Source organism: Lichenostomus cassidix, chromosome 5, assembly GCF_008360975.1.
Source record: "Lichenostomus cassidix isolate B80296 chromosome 5, HeHo_3.0, whole genome shotgun sequence".
NCBI classification, from domain to species: Eukaryota; Metazoa; Chordata; class Aves; order Passeriformes; family Meliphagidae; genus Lichenostomus; species Lichenostomus cassidix.
In genome coordinates this window covers 1,203,742-1,228,528 of record NC_139486.1, presented here as the reverse complement: position 1 = coordinate 1,228,528, position 24,787 = coordinate 1,203,742, and the positions used below count along the sequence as shown (strand labels likewise).

The window sequence follows — 24,787 nt, the reverse complement described above, 5'->3', positions numbered from 1 at the left end:
AACAGCAGCATGTAAGGCAAGCAAATATATTCATCTTTCCTCCCTTTTTTCCATGAGACAAGAAAATGAGACAATTTGGAATATTCTGCAGATGGAAAGAATTTAAAGCTTCCCAATATTGAGAATTGGAATTTTCAGCAGGAGAGAAATGGAATTAATTATTTAGTGATGTTCTCATTGTTTGATCTCTGCAGTCAAATTTGTGCTTTTCCAACATTAAAATCCCTTAAAACAGATGAATTTGGGGTTTTCTGGGAGTGGATCCTCTGGGAAAACTGGGCCAGGACCTCCCCAGCCTCCCAGCCAGGAATTCCTTCCCAATATCCCAATATCCCAACATCCCAATATCCTGATATCCCAATATCCCAATGTCCCAATATCTCAATGTCCCAATATCCCAATATCCAATATCCCAATATCCAATATCCCAATATCCAAATACCCTGATATGCCAGTATCCCAATATCCCAATATCCTGATATCCCAATGTCCCAATATCCCAAAATCCCAATATCCCAATATCTCAATATCCCAATATCTCAATATCCCAACACCCAATATCTCAATATCCCAATATCTCAATATCCCAAAATCCCAATATCCTGATATCCCAATATCCCAATATCCCAATATCCCAAAATCTCAATATCCCAACACCCAATATCTCAATATCCCAATATCTCAATATCCCAAAATCCCAATATCCCAATATCTCAATATCCAATATCCCAAAATCCCAATATCCCAATATCTCAATATCCAATATCCCAAAATCCCAATATCCCAATATCTCAATATCCAATATCCCAATATCCCAATATCCAATATCCCAATATCTCAATATACCCATATCCCAATATCCTGATATCCCAATATCCCAATATCCCAATATCCCAATATCCCAATATCCCAACCTCCTCCCTTCCTTATCTCTCATCCTTTGCTATCTCTCCATGAATTTTAGGCTGGAAAATTGGATCACAGGGAATTCTTAAGCCTAAGGATGGCCTTAGGAGGTGCAAAGTCACAGCAGAGGAATTTTGGGAATCTGAGGGGTGGGAATGCTGAGAAATTTAGGATTTAACTCCTGCTTGGAGGGAGTGGAGGAAACACTGTGGGATGAGAAAATCTGGAATTCCAGGATGAAGAGCTGGAGGATTTAGGGAAAACAGCCATTCCTTGTGCTCAGAGATCCACTGAAATTTTGGGATCTGAGGATGGATCTGAGGCTGCAGAGCAGTGCTGGGCTGGAATGATCTTCCTGCTCCATGTGGACATCCAGGAAGGAAAGGAAAAATTCCCAGAGTGGGTGTGAGAAAGACTGGGAGAGCTGGGAATGTTTGAGGCCTAAATCAGCCCTTTGCTCCAAATCCTTCCTGCAACCTCATGGGAGAATCACTCCGGGAGGATTAGTGCAAAAATCCCACTTTTTACTGTTTTTCCACCCAAAATTCCCCCACTCTTTGCAGCACACCTGTGCTGCACCACGAGGGAACCCAAAAAAATCATTCCAAAAGAGCCAAAAATCCTCTCCCTCCTCAAAAACAGCCCTCCAGGAGGAAGGATCTCCTCCTCATCATCGTCCCAGCAATGAAATCCAGTTTTTCTGGCTTTTTCAGACTGGGATGTGCTGGGAAAGCTGAGAAGGACAGGGAACAGCAACTGGAGCAGCTGGAAAATCCAGCTAAGAATTCCCATCCCTATTCCCAGTGTTCCATCATCATTATCCACCTGTTTTCCTCTAAAAAGTCCCATTTTGGGAGCACAGTGATGTCTGGGACATTGTGGGGGGAAATGAGCACAGGGAGGATGTGGAGCTGCTGGAAAAAAATCCAGAGAAATCCATGGAGCTGCTGCAGGGCTGGAGCCAGGCTGGGAGAGCTGGGAATGTTCCCCTGGAGAAGGGAAGGATCCAGGGAGAGCTCAGAGCTCCTGCCAGGGCCTGAAGGAGCTCCAGGAGAGCTGGAGAGGGACTGGGGACAAGGGCTGGAGGGACAGGACACAGGGAATGGCTTCCCACTGCCAGAGGGCAGGGAGAGATGGGAGATTGGGAATTGGGAATTGCTGGCTGGGATGGAATTCCCAGAGAAGCTGTGGCTGCCCCTGGATCCCTGGCAGTGTCCAAGGCCAGGCTGGACATTGGGGTTTGGAGCAAACTGGGATGTTTGAAGATGTCCCTGTTGGAATGGGATGGGATTTAAATTTAAGTTCCTTCCAACCCAAACCATTCCAGAATTCTCTGATTCCATGACAAAGGTGGGAGTTTTGCCAAATTCCCAAACTTCAGAGAGCAGCAGAAAATCCAGGAGTTCCCCTTTGGTATCCGGAAGGAATTCTGCCTCAGGCTTACAAGGAGAAATATCTCTTATAAAGCTTTGTTGTTTGGGTTGGTTTTTGTTCTTTTTTTTGGTTGGTTTTATTTTTAAATTTCAGTGTCTATTCCAGGATGTTTTCTGTGCCTTTTCATCTTTCTTTTTTTTATTATTTCATCCCCTTTGTTTTTTTCAATGGAAAAGAATTTGTCTGAAGATTGAAGTTTATTTTTCCCTGGTTTATTCCTGCTTTTCTTAGAGTTGTTACCCTTTTTAATGTGGAATTTTCTGCTTCACCTGAATGAGCAAATATTCCTTTTTTTTTGTTTTTGATGTCTTGGTGCTGATTTTACTCCCAATTCCCATTAAATCCACCAAAGCTGATCCAAACCATTCTCCTTAAAAAAACCTGGGAATATAAATGGTGTAAATGGATTCTGTAACAGCTCTTAACATCATTTCCCATCTAAATTTGGATTTTTATTCTGAATTTCTTGCACTTCTAATTTGGAAATTAGGTTTAAAATGCCTGTGAGTGCTGATTTAACTGGGAAAATGAGGAATTTTACGGGGGAATCGTAAAATCACCAAAAGGTTTGGGTTGGAAGAGGATTTAAATCCATTTTTTTTCCACCCCCAGCCATGGGCAGGGAATTTGTCACTGGAAAAAAAATCAAGGAATGATGTGTTGTGTGCTGGGAAGAAGTAAGGCAGCTCTGCCATGAATTAATCATGGAATTTTGGAGCAGCTGCCAGAATTCCAGGAGATTTTTCCCTCCCCAGCACTCAACTCAGCCTGAATGAAACCCTTGGCTGTGGCTGGGAAATGTTATCAGTCCTTCGCTGGTGTGAATTTTGATTTTCCACAATGAAAACCTTTGAAAAGGAAGGAAAAATAAATAAAAAAATCTTGATATTTTTGTGAGCTGAACCCTTGGAAAATGCCAATGGAATGTTTGTGTATTCCAAATGGAGGCACAAGGAGAAAATGCTCCATGAGCTGCAGAATTCCTGGGTTTTGGTGCAATTTCCATGGTGGAATTCCATGGTTTAGCTCAACCCTGAAGGTTTTGCTGGGGCTGGGGAAGGGTTGGGTGTGTTAGAGGTTGTTTGGGATAAATGAGTGGTTGGATTTTCCTTCTGGGAGGTGAGGGAATTCCTGGGAGAATCCCAGATTTTTCCATGGTGGAGCATCTCTGAGGGAAGGGGGTAGCTGTTAGGCTTTGTGGTTTAAATTTTTCATATTCTTAAAATTTAATTCTATTCCATTTTTTATCTTTAATTTTGTTTTTGTCAATTTACATTCTATTTAATTTCAATTTTATCATTAATTTTCTAAATTCACCTCACATTTCCAGCTCCCTATGGAAACCTGTGAACTGAGCAGCCATACAACTTCTATGAATTTATATATATAAGTTCTTCGTATAACTTATATGAGAACTTAAATAATATTTTGCATTTTCCTAAAGTGCGTTTTCCCCCATTTTCCCTGCTTTTGTGCCTTTCCAGGCAGCTCTGCACAAGGATCTGTTGGGATATATGGATTTTAGGGGTGGCACTGGATGGGATTTAAGGTTCTTCCAACCCAAACCATTCCAGGATTCTTTGAATCTGGGATTTTAAAACAGAATTTGCTCAAAAAGAAAAAAAACGACAGGAGAGAAAAGAGGGAATTTTGGGAATGAGGAATCCGAGTGTCCATGCATTCCCACTTTGCTGCTCCTGAGTTTCCAACCCCAAAACCACCCAATAAATAAGGATTCATCCATCCTGACAACCCTGCTGGTGCAAATTCCAGGTGAAAATCCAACATTCCACGGAGGAAAGGAAATGCAGAATTCCTATCTGCTTGAGCCACGGAATATTTGAATATTTCTAGTTCCACCTTGAGCTCGTTTGGATGATGTTTAATTAACCCCGAGGAGCTGCTGAGGAAGTTCCTCACAGAATCTTCTCCCCAGAATCCTCCTGGATTAAAAAATCAGCTTTTTTAACCCAAAACCAAACCTCACCATTAATCACAGAACCTGAATTCCATCACATCACCTGGCTGTGGATGCAGATTTTTCTTTTCCTGCTGGATAAAACCCCAGGAAAAAAAAAGCCACGAGGTTCTTGGGATGCCTTTGGTGCTGCTCTTTTCCCAACTGAAAGCTGTGCTCTGCTAGCTGTGCTCAGCTGAGCCCGAGACGAGCTGGAGTCAGATGAGGTTGGGGATAATTGATGCTGGAAATATCCCTGGAGTGCAGAGACAGCTCCTTTCAACGGCTCCAAAATTCCCTCTGTGCGCAGGGAGCTATAAACAGCCATGGAGATTGGGCTGGTGGAAGGAGATGAGTTTGAGGCTCAGATTTGCTGTTCCTGACTGGAATATTGTGTTCCTGCCGATGCCTGGAGCATTCCCTGGGTGGGGTTTGGTTTGGTTTGGAGGGAACTTGTCGTGGAGGTGTGGAGGGGTTTGGTTGGGTGGTCTCGGGAAATAACCAGGAATGCAGAATTCTTGGAAAATAATGACTGGAAAGACCTCCAAGATGATGGAGTCCAACCTGTGATTGATAAAGATTGATCAAGAGGATTGAGTCCAGCCTTTGATTGATCAAGATGATGGAGTCCAACCTTGGATTGATAGAGATTGATCAAGAGGATTGAGTCCAGCCTTTGATTGATAAAGATTGATCAGGATGATCAAGTCTAACCTGTGATTGATAAAGGTTGATCAACATGATTGAGTCCAACCTTTGATTGATCAAGATGATTTAGTCCAACCTTGGATTGATAAAGATTGATCAAGATGGTCGAGTCCAACCTGTGATTGATAAAGATTGATCAAGATGATTGAGTCCAACCTGTGATTGATCAAGATGATTGAGTCCAACCTGGGATTGATAAAGATCGATCAACAGGATGGAGTCCAACCTTTGGTTGATAAAGATTGATCAAGATGATCAAGTCTAACCTTGGATTGATAAAGACTGATCAAGAGGACTGAGTCTAACCTGTGATGGATAAAGGTTGATCAAGATGATTGAGGCCAACCTTTGGTTGATAAAGATTGATCAAGAGGATTGAGTCCAGCCTTTGATTGATAAAGATTGATCAGGATGATCAAGTCCAACCTTTGGTTGATAAAGGTTGATCAAGATGATTGAGTCCAACCTTGGATTCCCACCACAATTATTAAATCACCTTGCTTGGTGTCTCCTTGCTTTTTGAACCTTTCCAGGGATGAAGATTCCACCACTTCCCTGGAGAATCTTTCCCAATGTCTGTCTGCACCTTCAGGGAAAAAAATTTGCTCTTTGGTTCTTCTGCCTTTGATAAAATCCTGGAATGGTTTGGGATCTTCAATCCCACCCAGTGCCACCCCAGCCATGGCAGGGACACCTCCCACTGTCCCAGGCTGCTCCAACCCCAATGTCCAACCTGGCCTTGGACACTGCCAGGGATCCAGGGGCACCACAGCTTCTCTGGGAATTCCATCCAATCCCTCCCCACCCTCACAGGGAAACATTTCAAGGCCTTCCACTTACATGATTCTATATTCTTTTCTATAATTAAAGTAGCAAAATTCATAAAATATAGATTCAGACAGATTTTTTTGTCATCCTTATCCCTGTCCTTAGGATTTTATGATTCCAGGCTCTGCTGGGAGCATCCATGGATATCCAGCAGTAGCCATTCTCTGGTGCCCATTTTTTCCCCACCTCAATTTTAATGAAGTGCTGCAGGTTAATTGTCTTTGGGATCTTAATCCTCATTTAAAAATCACTTAAAATACCCTCCAAAGCCTGGTAGGAATTGGGAAAGGAAGGTTTGGCAGATGGGTAGGAAAATGCAATTATCCAAGGAGGAAAATCCTGTCTGCTTATTGGAATTCCTTTCCTTTCCTTTCCTTTCCTTTCCTTTCCTTTCCTTTCCTTTCCTTTCCTTTCCTTTCCTTTCCTTTCCTTTCCTTTCCTTTCCTTTCCTTTCCTTTCCTTTCCTTTCCTTTCCTTTCCTTTCCTTTCCTTTCCTTTCCTTTCCTTTCCTTTCCTTTCCTTTCCTTTCCTTTTCCTTTTCCTTTCCTTTCCTTTCCTCCCATGCTGTGCCAACATTTTGGGTTGGATTGGTGCTGAATTAAAGATCAACATCACCACAGAGAGAAGCAGGACATGGTTTAGATGACCCCTGAGGGTCTTTTCCAATCTGGATGGGATTTTAGCCTCTGCTCCTGGAATGGGCTGGCTGGGAATTCCATTCAGCCAGCGGAATGATTTCACTTGTCTGGGATCAGCCTTGGCTCTAAATCTTCCAGGCAGGTTGATTTTCCTCTTTGCTACACTTTGCTTGGATTTGTCATCTTCATTTGCCTCCGAGGAGTTTCCTCCACAGCTTCCCTTCTTCCTCATCCCCTCGCTGTTATTTATGGCCTCTAGTCCTGCTTTTCCTTTTATTTCTCTTCCTTTAAATGTGTGTTTTATATTCTGCTGGAGTCAAACTGGGGAGAAACGTGGGTTTTTTTCGAGCAGGGATGGTAGGGCAGTGTGTGGAGCACTGGGGAGGTTCCTGCAGTGATGGTGGTAATGGGAAAGAGTTTAAGGCTGGGAAAGAAATGGGAGGTTTGGAAAAGCAGGATAGAAATGGGACAGGAGGGAGGAAATCTGGTATTTTCTGTTATCAGGGAATCATGGAATGGTTTGGGATGGAAGGGATTAACTACCATCAGCCCTGCAGGGACATTTCCACTGTCCCAGTTTGCTCCAGCCTGGCTTTGGACACTGCCAGGGATCCAGGGGCAGCCACAGCTTCTCTGGGAATTCCATCCCAGCCAGGAATTCCTTCCCAATATCCAACTTGAATCTCCCTTTTTCCAGTTTGAAGCCATTCCCTGTGTCCTGTCCCTCCAGCCCTTGTCCCCAGGCCCTCTGCAGCTCTCCTGAAGTCCCTTTAGACCCTGAAGGGCTCTGAGCTCTCCCTGGGTCCTTCTCCTCTCCATGTAAATAATCCCAATTCTCCCAAGCTTTCCTCAGAGGAGAAATGCTCCAAACCTCAGATCATCCCCATCACCCCCCTTGCTTCCCTTGTCTATTATAAATGCAGAAATGATCAACTATTTCTATTTTTTCTCTATTAATTTATTTTTTTTATTCTCCTTTTAGACCATTTAAAACCCAGAACAAGGCAGTGAGAGAGCAGTAGGGTCTTACCAGGAGCCCCAGCTCATTATTTACACTCAATTAATTCAGCATTTCCTTTTTCACAGGGATTTATTTAAACCTTGTAAGGAGCCTCTGGAAAAATTGCAGCGAGTGGAGATGGATGTGCTCTAAAACCAGACTTTCCTAACCCACTTTGTCGTTCATTAATTCCACAAAATGAAGTTTCTGTTTTTCAGAAAGCGGAGGAACGAGCATTAATTAGGTTTGGGATTATGAAACCAATAATTACTGACTTAAGATGTTAATGCTCCCAATTTGTAACAATTATTCCCCGTCAGGTGGCCTTTGGCATCAGCGCCTGTTTTTCCCGGCTTGGGAAATCCATTTTTCCTGCTTTTTTATGGAAAAATTATGCAGGTGCAGAGGGAATTAATAACCCAAAATTGCTGCTAAAAAATCCCAGTCCCTGCTGTGTCAGAGTGGTTTTAAATCTTGTTTATTCCACTTTTTTTTCTGGTGGGTTCTCCCGGTCCATCCGGATTTTCCAGCCCAGTGGGGATTCAAAGAAAACTCTGGAATAGTCTGACACAAGTGGAATGAAAAGATGCTCTCAATTACTCCATGTCTTGATTCGAGTGTCCTTGATTTAATGATAATCATCTGGAATTTTTTTATTAATCAACTCTGATTGCATTTTTTTCCCCCAGAATTTCATATTCAAGTTGACCACGACTTGGGTTTGGTTTGACCTCTTTTATCTCGTGGCTCTGGCAGCTTTTTAGGGTTGATTTTTTTTTTCCTTTGCTATTATAAAAAGCAATTTAATGACTTGTATTTCACTAAAAACCACCTGATCTGAGCTTTCAGGAATTCTCTCTATGCTCAGATTTAGTTGCTTCACCTTCAAATCAAATCAATCTGCTTCTTCCCCAAACTGAATTGGCTTTCCTTCCATTTCCAGCTATTCTTATTCCTTATATTTGTATTCCCTGGAGCCAAAAGAGCTCTTTTGTGCTTTTTTCTCTCCTGAGGTGCTTACAGACTATAATAATTTATAAAATACAAATACATTTTAAATTATTCACTTTCCTTTTTGAAGAAATTCAGTGTTCTGCTCTGTACATCTTGTTCAGCATACTCAGGCCCAGAGTTATTTTTCCAGCGTGGAAATGTTTTCCTGTTGGTCTTTTCTTTGCCCTTTAATTAATTTTTTTTCTTTGCCCTTTAATTATTTAATGTTAAAACACCAGACACGAGGTTGGGATCCTGTATTTGGATTCTACTGTACTGATTGTGTGTGTGGAAGTCAATTAAATTTTTCCTGCATGGTGATCCCAGAAATCTCCACAATTCCAGGACTTTTCCAGTGGTTCAGACCATGCCAGGTGCAGTTTGGGAAGCTCTGTTGGGAGTTCCTGGATGTTCCTTGTTCTGTGTGAGCATCAGACTCTTGGTTGGTGGGAAAATCCATGGATTGGGAAAATCCTCTGAGATCCTTTTCCATCTGTTTGTACACCCATGGAATAATGGAATCATGGAATGGTTTGGGTTGGGAGAATCTTAAATCCCATCCAGATCCATCCTTTTTCCATGGCAGGGACACCTTGCACTGTCCCAGGCTGCTCCAACCTGGCCTTGGACACTGCCAGGGATCCAGGGGCAGCCACAGCTTCTCTGGGAATTCCATCCCAGCCAGGAATTCCCAATTCCCAATCTCCCATCTCTCCCTGCCCTCTGGCACTGGGAAGCCATTCCCTGTGTCCTGTCCCTCCAGCCCTTGTCCCCAGTCCCTCTCCAGCTCTCCTGGAGCTCCTTCAGGCCCTGGCAGGAGCTCTGAGCTCTCCCTGGATCCTTCCCTTCTCCAGGGGAACATTCCCAGCTCTCCCAGCCTGGCTCCAGAGCAGCTCCAGCCCTGAGAGCAGCTCCATGGATTCCTCTGGATTCTTTCCAGCAGCTCCACATCCCTCTGCTGTTGGATTCAGGGCTGCAGTTAGCTCTGCAGATGGAGTGTCACCTGAGTGAGGCAGAATTCCCCCTTTTCCTGCTTCCCACACCAGCCCAGGGCACAATTCCAGGTCATCTCCAGCCTCTCACCCACCAACATTCCCAATCCTTCTCCTCAGGGTTGCTCCCATCCCTGTGGAAGTCAAGCATCGTTGTGGATGTTGCTGTTTGCTCTGTTTGTGCTGCACATGGAAAACCTCTCTGCTCCCTGGGAATTCCAGTGCTAATCCTGCCTCAGAAATAATGGGAATTGTCTCTGTTTGGTGTCTTTGGAGAAGGAAAACTCCTTTGTAGTGCTGCCATCCTCCTGCTGTCACCAGGACCTGCTTGAAGGAGCAAGTTTCAAACATTCAAACATTCAAACATGTATTTATAACCTCCTTAAAAGCGAAGGAGAAACCTTTTCTCCATAAAATCCCATTGCTGAGAGTTCCTTAGTCTTTTTTCCTTTTGGAATTTTGCTCTGAGCCTTCAGGAAAGCATCACAGGCTGGAGCTTTGTGAGGATTGTTGACTGCTGAGGTCGTTTGCTTTGTCCTTTTGCGTTGGAGTGTGTTAACAGCCTCCTGGCACAGCTGTGATCCTCCCGAAATTCTATTGGAAATCGATGGAAGCTCCTCAGGGATCTCCCAGGGTCACACTCTGAGCCGTGGGAACAAGGAGGGAACATTTGCTTCCTTCCAGCAGCTGGAAGTGCTGCTTGTTTTCTGTTCTGCACATGCAGCACTGCAGATGCAGAATAAATCTCTTTGAAAGGGCTGGAGAGGGAAAAATAGCTCACATGGAGCTGGGAGTAACTTGAATCCCATTTTCCAGCTTGGTTAGAGCTGTTGTGTGTCCACACTGGACACGTGAATGGAGGCAGAGCAGGAGAGCTCATTATCCTTTCCATGAGGTGCAAGAAATGGAGAAATTAATGGAATTGCTGGAGTTTAGATCCCACACGAAGCACTTCAAAGCTGCTTTGATAGAGAAGCTGTGGTGCCCCTGGATCCCTGGCAGTGTCTAAGGCCAGGTGGGACATTGGGGTTGGAGCAGTCTGGGACAGTGGAAGGTGTCCCTGGATGGCTGGGGTGGCACTGGGTGGGATTTAAGATTCTCCCTCTCCACCCAGGTCATTCCAGAATTTTGTGAATTATTGAGAGTAAATCTGATGAGGAGCAACTGAGGGGGCTGGGAAGGGTCTGGAGCCCCAGGAGAGGCTGAGGGAGCTGGGAAGGAGCTGAGCCTGGAGCAAAGGAGCTCAGGGGGACCTTGTGGCTCTGCACAGCTGTGACAGGAGGGGACAGCCGGGGGGTCAGGCTGTGCTCCAGGGAACAGGGACAGCAGGAGAGGGAACAGCCTCAGGCTGGGCAGGGGAGGCTCAGGGTGGACAGCAGCAGGAATTTCTCCATGGAAAGGGTGCTCAGGGATTGAAACTTCCCAGGGAGGTTTGCAGTGTTCATCCCTGGAGGTGTCCAGGGAATTCCTGGCTGTGGCACTCAGAGCTCTGGGCTGGGGACAATGTGGGCACTGGGCACAACTTGGACTCTGTTATCCTAAATTCTTTTCCAACCTCAGCAATTCCATGGTTGAAAGCTTGTGCTCAGTCGAGGAGGAAAAACAGCATGGCAAACATGGGACTTTTGCATTTAAGACTGACTGAGGAGCTGAATAGCTCCCAGCTCAGCGATGCGTCACCGCTGGCTCCGCTCTGCCCGCCGGCACGAAGCCGTTCCCATCCCTCTCTCCAGATGTGTTTTATTCTTATCCCGCCTGCTCCCAACATCTGAAGACAAAGGCAGCTAATTAACAAATGAAATCAGCAAGCTGTGCAGGCCCAGCAGCTGAGAGGAGATGATCCAGCAAATCCAGCCTGCATCCTGCTGTGCTGTTTGTCTGTGTGCATCTCCCGGAGCTCAGGTGAGGGGATGATCCGTGTTTGCCGTTCCCAGAAAGCTCCATGCCTTTGGAATTCAGCGCAGGGAGGATTTGAACAGCATCTGCCACACTCCTGTGCACCGTCCACTCCATCAGGAGGTAATTCCCAGGGCAGTGGGATTAGACTCATCTCCATCAGCTCAGACCTGAGTTTTCTGTTTGTTTGGGAGCTTAGGGAGGCGTGGAGGGAATTCTTCCAATCCAGTGTTTACCATGCCTGGGCCAGCTGGGTTTTTGGGAAGCGTGTGGTTCAATTCAGAGATTAAAGGCTGAGAAATTGAACCTGATGGTGGCACAAACCTCAGTGGGAAACATCTTTCTGTAATTATTTTCGGTTTGATTAACAGACCTGAATGACACAGCAGCACCCATGACTTCAGTTTGATTTTAGGAGTGATTCATCTGGTGACTCTTCATCGTTTGATCAACCCAAAAGGAAAAGTTTTGGGATATTTTTTTTTTTCCTTCTTGTAAAAAAAGAAGAGATTCATTTTGTTGAGCTGGCCAGTGTTAAATCTTTCTTTTCCTCCTCGCAGGTTTATTTTTGTGTGGTATTGGAAATTATTGAATCTGGAATGGTTTGGGTTGGGAGGGAATTTAAGGTCATCCTATTCCACCCCAGCCATGGCAGAGACATCTCCCACTATCCCAAGCTGTTCCAAGTCCTGTCCAACCTGGCTTTGGACACTTCCAGGGATCCAGGGGCAGCCACAGCTTCTCTGGGTGACAATTCCAAGCCCTTCCCAGCCCCTGGATGTCCCCAAAGGCAAAGAACAACCACCCCAGCCACCCACATGCACAGAGCTTTGAGTAGGGGGGATTTTAAAATCTGTTTAGAAGATGGAATATCAATTAAAACCAATTCCATCAGCACTGAAGCTGGAATTCTGGAGAGCTTCCATGAGCACCGGGATCAGGTGGCTTTAAACAACCTGGCTCAAGGCAGGGAATTTTTGAGTTTTCTGTAACATCCCTGCAGAATCCCTTGTCCAAAACCCATATTTTTCCCTGCTTTTTATATTCCCCAGCTCTCACATGGCCTGCCCAAACCCAGCCTTATGTAACCACCCAGTCACACGTTGTGTGGCTCTTCCCGACAGCGGGGCAGGCGCTGGAATATTCAGGGAGATCTCCCAACAATTGGGAGCATTCTTTGCTCTCCTGGTAGTGCTGCTGCTTTTGCTTTGCTGCAGCTGTCGGGATCTTTCCAGCACTGCTGTTGGGAAAAAAAAAATAAAAATCCATCAGGTTCTGCAGTGCGAATTTTCCATTAATTGACCATTATGAAATGCTTTGGCAGAGGCTTTGCTGCAGTTCCATTCCCAACCCGAAATTCTTGGAGCTTTCCTGATATTCCCATCAAAATCCATTCCTTGGCATAGTTCAGTGGCTGCTTGGAAGGGATTAGCTGGAGAGGGACTGGGGACAAGGGCTGGAGGGACAGGACATGGAGTGGCTTCAAAATGAGAGAGGGAAGGGTTAGATGGGATATTGGGAATTGGGAATTGCTGGCTGGGATGGAATTCCCAGAGAAGCTGTGGTGCCCCTGGATCCCTGGCAGTGTCCAAGGCCAGGCTGGACATTGGGGTTGGAGCAGCCTGGGACAGTGGGAGGTGTCCCTGCCATGGCTGGGGTGGCACTGGGTGGGATTTAATGTTCCTTCCACCCCAAACCATTCCATGATTCCATGATCCAGCACGGACCTGTTCTAAGCAAATGATGACATCATAGCTCTTGGAATCATGGAGTAATTTGGAATAATTAATCCAAAATGGCCTCTTGTCCAACCCCCTGCTCAGCCAAGGCCACCTTCAAGGTCAGATAGCTCAGGGCCATGTCCAGCCAAGTTTTGGGTGTCTCCAAGGACAGCATCCCATTGCCCCTCTGGACATTTGTCCAATTTCACAGCAAATTTCTTTCCTTATAATCAGGTGGAATTTCTCTTGGTGCAGCTTAGACCTCGTGGCTCATGGTCCTTTCCTCTGCATCTCCAGGAAGAGTTTTACATCTTCCCTAGAACTTCCTGGTCGCAATTTGAAGACAGAAATTCCACCTGAATTTCTGAAGCTCTTTCAGAAGCTCTTCTTCCCAGCTTCTCATTTCTCTTCATCTTCTCCAGAACTTCCTGGTAGGAAGCTGAAGGCAGAAATTGGATTTTCCCATCATCCAACCATCTCCAGGCTGGCCAAACCCAACTCCCTCAGAATCTGAAGGCTCTCCAGCCATCCTGGTGGCTTCCCTGCATTGCTCCAGTGTTTCCATGTCTGGAGCTGGACAGGGCGCTCAGGAATTTGGGGATGGGTTGGAAGAGAAGGAATTTTTTCCCTGGAAAGAGCTCTCCTGCTGCTGCAGCCAGGGATGGAGGTGGTTTCAGTCCTGGTTTCAGGTTTTGAGGGATTTCCTGTGTCTTGTCTTAATTAAATTAATGAAAATGAAGCTGAGTCAAGATTTGGACCTCTCAGGTCGTTCATCCATGGATTTGCCTTCATCCAAGGGTCAGAGGTTGGAGGAACATCCCTGAACTCTGTGCTGGAGCTCATGACTCCTTGTTCACCATCCAGGGATGTGCTTTAACTGGGATAACCTGGAAATCATCGTGGGAAAAGTTCTGTTCTCCGTCAAAACACAGGGAACAGCTGTTTTCCCCCTAAAAATTGAAGCGAATTAATTTTCTCCTCTTTATTTTCTACTTCCTGAGGAGAAGCCAGAATTTCTGAGCACTCTCAACCCTTTTCAAATGCTGCTGTGATTGAAAGTAACCTTTAAAACAAAAATGAAATCTCATTAGGAAATGCCATCCTAATTTGGAGCAGCAGATCCATAATTTGCTTCTGTGATATTAAATTAAATGTTTTGGAGGGGAGGACGAAGGTAACATTTACTTAAAATTTGTGCCCCATTAGGAGATATTATTGTTGGAATTGTTGGGAATTCTGGAACAAGTTTTGAGACTCTCCTGCTTTGCTCTTCTTATGCAAACAGAAAAGGAGCAGCTAAAGATTAATTTTTAGTCTTTAGATGAATTTTTAGTCTTTAGGTTTGGTCTTTTTTTCTGGAAATCGCTTTTCAATATGGAATTTTGATGTTTTAATCTATTTATTTTATTAACAAAGTTCTTCCATGGATTGTCAAGCTTTGGAAGAGGCTGCCCAGGGAAGGGGTGGAGTCACCACTGCTGGAAAATTCAACCAGTGTGTGGATGTGGATCTTGAGGTTTAGTGGTGAACGTGGTTGTGGTTGATGGTTGGATTTGATGATCTCAGGAGGCTTTTCCAACCTCAAAAATTCTGGAATTTGTCACCTTTGCAGAGGGATTTGGGGATGCGTTTGGCTGGTTCCCTTTAATCACGTGAAGGTTTGAGAACCTTGTTATCCATTTCACTGAATTTCAGCCTCAAATAAACCCCATGAACCAACATTTTGATAATTACTCACACCAGGCTTTGCGAAAATTGGGTTCAATTTGTGGATAAGGGATTAATGAGCTCCTACCCAAGGGATCATTGGTGTTTGAAGGAACCAGCAGTGCTGATAAGGTTCTGAAATCATTTCAGGCTGAGTTGCGCGTGGAATTTTGTGTTTCTGTGTGTTTGGAGACTCCACCTGGAATGCTGAGTGCAGGTCCTCAGCACAAGAAAAACATGGATTTGTTGGAGAGGAGATCACGAAGCTGCTCCAAGGGCTGGAGCTGCTCTGGAGGCAGGCTGGGAGAGCTGGGAATGTTCCCCTGGAGAAGGGAAGGATCCAGGGAGAGCTCAGAGCTCCTGCCAGGGCCTGAAGGAGCTCCAGGAGAGCTGGAGAGGGACTGGGGACAAGGGCTGGAGGGACAGGACACAGGGAATGGCTTCCCACTGGGAATTGGGAATTCCTGGCTGTGAATCACCCAGGAATTCCTGGTTATTTGGAAGTTAGGTGTTTTTAACAAGTCCTTAAGACAAACAGCTCTTGCTTTCCTTGTTTTTTCCTTGCTTCATTTTTTATTTTCCTCAATAAAATCATCCCTCCAAACAAAGCTCAGAATTACCCCCAGCCCAGGAATCTCCTTGCTCCTGGTGGAATAAAACCCAAAATAATTGCTTTGGTGTCCTCATATTCCAAGGCTATTGTACTTTTTCTCCCTATAGAAGCGAATTCCTCGTCGTGGGCATCTCATTTTCTCGGAGCTGCTGCAGTGGGAGTAATTATCTGATATCTGTATTTTAATCAAGAGAAATGTGTTGCAAAGGCCGGGATGAATTTACCTGCTGGAAGTTAAATGCCTGTAACTAAAAGCAGGGAATCTGCATGAAATTGCTGTATTAAATTGCAGCTCTAAAAGCAAACAGCTGCGTGCACATGATCCATGGACTACTGGATCCTGCCATTTGGATGCAAATGAGGCTGTCTATTTATTTCCAAAGCTTTATAATTTTGTCGGAAAAGAGTTATAAGAAACAAGGAGTGAAGCTGCGAACCAGACGAAACCGCAGTAATCACCGCACTATAATAGAAATATGATTGACATTAGCATGAAATTGGCTGTGTTGTTACGCCTAAAAATTGGGAGTTTTTGAGGAGATCCAGTTGGGGAGAAGGAAATACATTCAAAACCTGAATTTTGCTGCAAAATTCTTAAAATTTGGGGCTTTTAGAGCTGTTTTGCCTCCGTTTTACTCTCAACTCGTTACGAGACGTTGCGGGAAATTCCCGTCGCCGCGTCGTTGTCGAGTCAACTAAATCCTGGCTTAATCAGGGTTTCTGCTGTCTGTCTGTTCCCAGATTTGGACGATCCCATCGTCACCGTCCACCAGAGCATCGGGGAAGCCAAGGAGCAGTTCTACTATGAGAAGACGGTGTTCCTCAGGTGCGTGGCCAACTCCAACCCGCCGGTGCGCTACAGCTGGCGCCGCGGCCAGGAGGTGCTGCTGCAGGGCTCCGACAAGGGAGTGGAGATCTACGAGCCCTTCTTTACCCAGGTAGGATGGAAGAGCAGGGAATTTTTGCCATCTTGAGGCTTTTTTAATGGGATATGCCTGCTGAGTTTGTGGGGTGGGATTGAAGATGATTTCCAGTTAATGGCGCCCAACTCGAACACTTCTGGGTGTTGTGAAAAGATTCCTAACGTAAAATATGTTTAAATTTTTGTAAAAATATAAAATAGTAAATTCTGAGGGAGTGTTATCTGCAGGAGGTCATTTAAAGTGATTTTGGTTGGATCCTGTAAGCTCAAAGCTCTGATTTGACTCCTATTTCCTCATCCTTCCTGATCCAACACACTGATCCCACCTGGAAATCACAGCCCAAATTACAGCCTTGAAAGCTCTTCATGTCGATTAAATTTTAGGAAAAATTTCTTTATGGAAAGGGTAGAGGCTGCCCAGGAAAAGAGTGGAGTCTCCATCTCTGGAAGTGCTCCCAGAATGTGTGGATGTAGACATGGATTTATGGAGAACATGGTGGTGGTTGGTGGTTGGATTTGATTATCTTAGAGGGCTTTTCCAACCTTAAAAATTCTAGGATTCCAGACAACATGACAACTCCCCATGGGTTTTTTTACTCCTTTTTTCTGCCTCTTTCAGCTTTAAATAGAAGGTTTTGTTTCACAATTCCCCACTTAGAAGATGAGGTGGCAAAAAAGGAAATAAAACCTTTTCCAAAGTCGTCTTCTTGCTCCCACTCCCAGCCCCGGAGGCAGCCTGGGTCTGTCAGATAATCTCAGATGAATTTATCCTGAACACATTCACACTGTGGCAGCATAAAAAAAAGGTGGCAAATCCCATTGTCTGTGGCCAAACGTGTGGGATGGTGTTTGAAGGAAAAAAAATAAATAAAAGAAAGAAAAAAAAAAGGGGGGAAATTGTTTTGGAAAATCCCAAGCAATAGGAAGGAAAGGCAGAGGTGAAAACTGCCTGGTAATTTGGTGTTGGGAGCAGAAAGCAACTGCAAGTTTCATAAATAATTTTCAGTTAATGATTTGAGAGCACCTTCATTTGGGCCTTTTTATTGTACTTGACAGCTTTATATTGCTCCAACAGCTCCGTGTTTTCCGGAGAAATGTGGAGCCTGGAACCTTGCAGAGATGGGAATTAAATCTCAGAGCCAAGTTATTGGTGTCCTCAGTGTAATGAGATTATTTTTAATTTAACAGCTACAGAGCCAGTTTAGCAAATCTGGGGCTTTGCTTGGACTCGAGTGTAACCTGGAGTTTGGAAATGTTTTAATTAAAAAGGGAGAGCGGATTTTTTATTTTATATTCCAATCTGGAAATGCTGAGGATTGCCTTCCCTAAAATCTAAGGGTTCATCTACTAAAACGTGTCACATGAAATTAGATTTTTTTTTTTTTTTTTTTAGGTTATTAGGATCACCCTTCCTAAAATCTCGGAGTGGGTTTAATTAATGAATAAATCAGATTGTCCTGATGATATTCAGACCTTATCCATAACCTTTCTCCATTTTTTGGAGGGCAGCTGGAATTAGCATGGCCTGGATCTGTGCAGGCAAAGTCTGCTCCATGTTTATGAGAGGAAAAGATGTAATTAAAGGTTCAAGAGTCATCAACATCTTCTGCTTAATTAGTTCATCTTACGATAGGGATGCAAATAAAGAGAGCTGATGTGGAGAGGGACAGAGGGGATTTGGCTTCAGATGATCTAGAGAGGGAATTTTGAGAGAGAACTTTTTGTTGAGCACTCTGAAGGTGGATTTTAATCTGGAAATGAAATGGAATGGAATGGAAAGGGAAACAAAATTCCTCCGGTATTTTACCCAAAAAAGCGGTTGATTGTTATTTCTGACGATTTTTTAATTTTGGTAATCACAGAATGGTTTGGGTGGGAAGAACCTTAAATCTCATCCCATTCCATGGCAGGGACACCTCCCACTGTCCCAGGCTGCTCCAAGCCCAATGTCCAGCCTGGCCTTGGACACTGCCAGGGATCCAGGGGCACCACAGCTTCTCTGGGAATTCCATCCCAGCCAGGAATTCCTAATTCCCAATCTCCCATCTCTCCCTGCCCTCTGGCACTGGGAAGCCATTCCCTGTGTCCTGTCCCTCCAGCCCTTGTCCCCAGTCCCTCTGCAGCTCTCCTGGAGCTCCTTCAGGCCCTGGCAGGGGCTCTGAGCTCTCCCTGGATCCTTCCCTTCTCCAGGGGAACATTCCCAGCTCTCCCAGCCTGGCTCCAGAGCAGCTCCATGGATTCCTCTGGATCACTCCAGCAGCTTCACATCCTCCTGATGTTGCATCCCCGGGCTGGAGCAGCTCTTCAGTTGGGGTCTCACCTGAGTGGGACAGAGGGACAGAATTCCCCCTTTCCTGCTGCCAATCCTCTGGGATGATCTCAAAACCCCATCAGCAATTAAACTACAGGAGTCACCTGGAAAACTGGGCAAATGCAGAGAAATTCCTTAAATATAATCAGATCTTTTCAGTCAATCAGGAAACATCAGCTGCTTATTCCAGCATCCATGGGGAGAGAAATGGAGCAAACCTGCCCATCCTGATCTGTGGAGGTGTTGGAAAAATGAACTTTCCAAATCCCAGATCTCGATGGAGATTTTTTTCCCGGAGAGTTTTCATCCTCCTCGTCGCTCATTGGAATTGCACAGCCTGAGCGCGAGATTAAATTTGCTGTATTTACAATAATTATGCAATTAGCCATAATTAGGCTAATTATCCCAACCAATGAGGAAAATATATAAATTTTTATAAATCTCTGCAAGCCGGGGACATGATCCAGAATTCCATTGTGAGTTCAGCCCAAGTTCGACTTGGAGCTGAGGAGGGAATTGCTGGGATGGAGCTGCTCCAGAGCTCAGTGCCTTTGGATCAGACCTTTCCCTGTTCCACAGAAAACTCCTAAAGCAGGAATTTGGTCTTTATTTCCACATTTCCAAGGGCTGGCCTTGCAAACTCTAAATCCCATGGGCTTCATTTCAATCCCATCATTTCCATGGGATTGATTGGACAGAGAAACCACTTAAATTCCAACATTCCTAAAGTCTCTCTAAAGTTTCAAAGACTGTTTCTTCCCTGCTCAGCTGTAGCATTTTTTATGGATTTATTTTTTTCCCAGGTTTGTACATTTATTTTCTCAAACTTCCTTATTTTTCCTATATATTCCTGGGCAGTTTGTCCACATGATAATTTTAAAAAATAAGTCCATGCATTCCTAACGCTGTGTCAACATTAAAGCTGTTCAGATTTATCAGGACACCTGAAAATGAACATTTTTCACTTTGTTCTTTTGAATCTTTGCTGGTGGAATCCCACATTTCCCAGTTTTCTGTGGCTGAAGGAATCTGACATTCCATGTCCCACTCAGCTCTCCTGCTCCATCCCTGCTCCATTCATGCTCCCTGGCTGAAAATAGAATCCAGCAGCACCTCATTTTCAAAGGAAAACAGCAGAAATTTTGTACTTTGGGATTTTTTGCGTCACGGAATTTGTACATTAAAACAAATTATCCTGAATAACATTCCAACTTGACTCTGCCAAACTAAATTCCCTCTGGCTTTCCAGCCTTGGAATTCCCTGTATCCATTGCTTCTCCACCTCTGGCCCTTCCTAACGTTCTCTCCTTCATTCCCAGGGAGAAACAAAGATCCTGAAGCTGAAGAATCTCCGACCTCAGGACTATGCCAACTACAGCTGCATCGCCTCCGTGCGGAATGTCTGCAGCATCCCGGATAAGATGGTGTCCTTCCGCCTCTCCAACAAAACTGGTGAGCATCCCGCAGCACCTCCTGCCCTGGCTGTGCTCATCCCTTGGGGTTGGGGATTTTCATGGAATTCTGGAATAGTTTGTGGGGGAAGAACCTTGAAATGCATCTCATTCCACCCCAGCCATGGCAGGGACACCTTCTGCTGTCCCAGGGTGATCCAAACCGATGTCCAGCCTGGCCTTGGACACTGCCAGGGATCCAGGGGCAGCCACAGCTTCTCTGGGAATTCCATCCCAGCCAGCAATTCCCAATTCCCAATCTCCCATCTCTCCCTGCCCTCTGGCAGTGGGAAGCCATTCCCTGTGTCCTGTCCCTCCAGCCCTTGTCCCCAGTCCCTCTGCAGCTCTCCTGGAGCTCCTTCAGGCCCTGGCAGGAGCTCTGAGCTCTCCCTGGATTCTTCCCTTCTCCAGGGGAACATTTCCAGCTCTCCCAGCCTGGAATCCCAGCATCTCCATGACTTCTGGAATCTCTCCAATATTTCCACATCTTTCCTGTGCTGTGTTGAAACCTAAGAATTTTTATTCCACAAAATATTCCGTGGGAAAAACCTAACCTTTTTATATTCCTGCATTGATTTCAAGGATTGATTTAACCTATTCTTGCATCGATTCCTTCATTGATTGCAAGCAAAATGTTTTCTTTGGGATTTAATTGTTTCAAGATGTAAATATCCACGGAGTTGTGTTGAAATCCTTTGTGGGAGGATCTCTGAGCCTTTAGGTAGATTCCCTGGATAAGTTGTTTTCATTTTGTGGAATTTTCTTGTGAATTTGCTCTTCCCTTTGATTTTGTCCTTTGTGGATCAGTTGGTTGTGTCTCTCCCTCTTGCTTTGGCTGCAATAAAAATTTTTGGTCAATCCCAAGAAATGGGAACGTTGGTCTCCAGGAGGATGGAAATCCCAGATTTTATCTCTCCTGCAGACTCCATGTCCAGGATAAGCATGGGAAGTGTTTGAAACCATTCCTGAACCTCCCACCAAAGGGCCACATTCTGAGCTCGGGCTCCTGAATAATTAGGAATTTCAGCTTTGGAAAACAAATCCACAGGAAATGGAATTTTTGGAGAATATTTGGAAACTTGAAGTTTGATTAAGTTGGGTTAGGCCTTAAAATTTTGTACCTGAGTGCCCTGAAAACAGGGAGAAGAGGAACCCAAAATTAAAATGCTGGGTGTGTCTGGGATGAACGAGGAATTTCATTTGCACTTCCTCATTATTCCTCTCCTCACAGCTTTATCCCAAGGAGTTTTCTGGAATTGCAGATTTGCCAGCAGACCTGTGGTGTCCCACAGCTGTACACAGCACTGCAAACAGGAATTACAATCTGCTCCGAAGGGAAACAGCAAAATGACTTGGAAAACCTTAATTTACACTCTTATTAATTTTTCCAAGGAAAAAAAAATATCCTGAGGTGAGGTTTGTCCCTCGTGAGCAGCTCTGGTTTCATGGCAGGAGAAGTCTTGAAGTTGGGAGCAACTTCTGACATTCCTCCACCTTCATCCATGGGAACAGAGGGTGGGAATTGTTCTCACTCCCATTTTTCATTGGAATTACTCTGCTCCTGGAGCCAGCATGGTCTCTGTCCATGCTGATGGCGATGGGGGAACACCAAACTCCAATTTTTCTGAGCTCAGAATGAGTGATGTTGGGGCAATTTTGACAAAAGAAGGAATTACTCCCACCTTAAATGTGCCGTGTTTATTTGGGGAGGAGCTTGTCCCTTGTGGAGTGTTTTCCCAAGTGAACAAAGCTGAAAAATTCCAGGGATTCCCACTTTGCCTTGAGGAATTTGCTCCCAAGCACCAAGGGCAAGATTGGAGGTGAACAGGAGCTCATTAAGGCCAGGGACTGAGGTTGGGGTGACTTTGGGACAAACCTTTGCTCCCTCAATAAAACTTCATCTCCCAGATGTTCTTTCCTTGAACTTCACCTGGTGTAACTCCAGAGAAATTAGAGGAATTGTAAATCCAGGGGAATCCAGGATAAATCCAAAGTAATGAAAATCAGAGCCTGAAGCTGATGCTGTTTCAGTCCTGGCCTGTCCACCTGTTTTAACTGGAAGCTGGAGGGATGGAATGGAGAGCCAGGAATACCTGCAGGGTGCAGACATGTCCCAAATTTATTGTCACTGTTGTGGTTACAGCTGGGCTTAATTCAGCTGCAACCTGTGGGATCAGAATATGGGAATTTGGCTGTTGTGCATTTGATGGAATCATGGAATGGTTTGGGTTGGAAGAACCTTAAATCCCACCCAGTGCCACCCCAGCCATGGCAGGGACACCTCCCACTGTCCCAGGCTGCTCCAACCCCAATGTCCAACCTGGCCTTGGACACTGCCAGGGATCCAGGGGCAGCCACAGCTTCTCTGGGAATTCCATCCCAGCCAGGAATTCCCAATTCCCAATCTCCCATCTCTCCCTGCCCTCTGGCAGTGGGAAGCCATTCCCTGTGTTCTCAGCACAAGAAACTGTGGATTTGCTGGAGTGATCCAGGGGAATCCATGGAGCTGCTCTGGAGCCAGGCTGGGAGAGCTGGGAATGTTCCCCTGGAGAAGGGAAGGATCCAGGGAGAGCTCAGAGCTCCTGCCAGGGCCTGAAGGAGCTCCAGGAGAGCTGCAGAGGGACTGGGGACAAGGGCTGGAGGGACAGGACACAGGGAATGGCTTCCCACTGCCAGAGGGCAGGGAGAGATGGGAGATTGGGAATTGGGAATTCCTGGCTGGGATGGAATTCCCAGAGAAGCTGTGGCTGCCCCTGGATCCCTGGCAGTGTCCAAGGCCAGGCTGGACATTGGGGTTGGAGCAGCCTGGGACAGTGGGAGGTGTCCCTGCCATGGAAAAAGGGGTGGCACTGGGTGGGATTTGAGGTCTTTTCCAACCCAAACCATTCCATGATTCTGCAATTCCAAACCCCATCTCTGTGCCTTAACCTGGCCCTTGCTCTGCTCAGGAGGTTCCTCTAAACAGGAACAAATTCCTCCTCCTGCACAATCCCTGGATCTGCTGTTCCCAGCCCAGCTCTGCCCAGTGTCACTCAGCAGTCATTCCCAGCTGATGTGTCCCCAGTTTCCATGGGAAGCACCAAAGGAAGGTAATTTTATCCCCAACTCCTCCTGCCTGGCGCTTGGAACACTCCCAGCTAAGAATATCACAAACAGAGCCTTTCAAGAGTGCTGTTCATTGTTTCAAAGTGCCAGAGAAAAAGCAGGATATTTACCCAGCAAACCACGGGAATTCTGGGCTCCTTAGAATATTTCTTGTAATATGATTGAGGAGAAGCAAATCAGGCTTTTATCTCTCTCTACAAAGCAGCTTTGGTGGCACTGATTCATTGCAAAATTACATTACTTTGTCTATTAGCAGGCAGTTTAGTGCAGGTGATCATTCATAGAGAAATTAAAGCTGAATTTTGGCAGCCTGCAGGAGAAAATCAACCAGCCCAGGAAGTTTTCTGGAGCAGGATGAGTCTCTCAATCTGTGATTTTTCAGCCGCCTGCCACAGCTCATTGGGATCACAGCTGAGGCCTCTGCTCTGTCTGGGGTCTGTGGTGAGAGACAAATTAAAAAAGGCTTAATTCACTTTTAATCCCTCGATTAAGCTGAAGGCTGTCATGAGAAGCTTGCTTTGTTTCCCGGCAGTCAGACAATGCACTGGAAAGGGAATTATGGAAGGTGGAAAAAATATGGCTTTTCACATTTCCTGGCATTCCTGGGGGGAGTGACAGTGAGATGGGATGAAAAAGGCTGGAAATGCTTGGATGGAGGAATAGCTGAGGATGCTCCCAGCTGAGCATTGCTGGAGGATGGTTTTATGGAATCATGGAATGGTTTGGGATGGAAAGGACTTTAAATCCCACCCAGTGCCACCCCAGCCGTGGCAGGGACACCTCCCACTGTCCCAGGCTGCTCCAACCCCAATGTCCAACCTGGCCTTGGACACTGCCAGGGATCCAGGGGCAGCCACAGCTTCTCTGGGATTATTATTTAGCAAAAAGGATTAATAGAAAATAAAGCTGGAAATGATCCCAAGGGATCCCCTAGTCCTGATCTTCGTTAGGTGTAAACCTTCTCCTACCAAATCCCCTCTTATCCTGGCTGCTTTTGACTTCCTGCAGTTTTTCCAGGGAATCTGGAATGAATCCATGGAGTGAAGAATTGTCCTCTTCCCTTCTGCAGCAGCGTTTGCCATGTTGGAAATGATTGTTTTGGAAATGTCTCAGGAGAGGCTGAGGGAGCTGGAAAGGAGCTGAGCCTGGAGCAAAGGAGCTCAGGGGGACCTTGTGGCTCTGCACAGCTGTGACAGGAGGGGACAGCCGGGGGGTCAGGGACAGCAGGAGAGGGAACAGCCTCAGGCTGGCCAGGGGAGGTTGAATTTGGATATCAGGAAAAATTTCTCCATGGAAAGGTGGTCAGTCCTGGCACAGCTACCCAGGACAGTTCTGCAGTCCCCATCCCAGGAGGGTTTCCAAAGCCCTGTGGATGTGGCACTTGGGGACATGGGGCAGTGGTGACCTTGGCACTGCTGGGAATGCTTGGACTCCATGATTCTGGAGGTGTTTTCCAATCCTAACAATTCCATGATTGCATAAAGAACATTCCCTTTATTTCCCTGGGGGTCACATCACCCCAGCGTCCCCAGGTCCTGCTGATCTCCTTGGAGAAGTTCAATCCTCAGGGAATGCAGATCCCCCCACATTCCCAACCCCATAAAC

General features: G+C 45.6%; 1 protein-coding gene across 1 annotated transcript in view; it reads left to right on the top strand.

Annotated features, from left to right (window-relative positions):
• The window catches only part of MDGA2 (MAM domain containing glycosylphosphatidylinositol anchor 2), a 222,688-nt gene that overhangs the window by 105,719 nt on the left and 92,182 nt on the right, over nucleotides 1-24,787 (top strand). Inside the window, exons 4-5 of the mRNA XM_085060885.1 lie at nucleotides 16,135-16,331; nucleotides 19,946-20,078. Of these exons, the coding sequence (XP_084917011.1) occupies nucleotides 16,135-16,331; nucleotides 19,946-20,078 (330 nt within the window). The remainder of the gene's footprint in view (nucleotides 1-16,134; nucleotides 16,332-19,945; nucleotides 20,079-24,787) is intronic.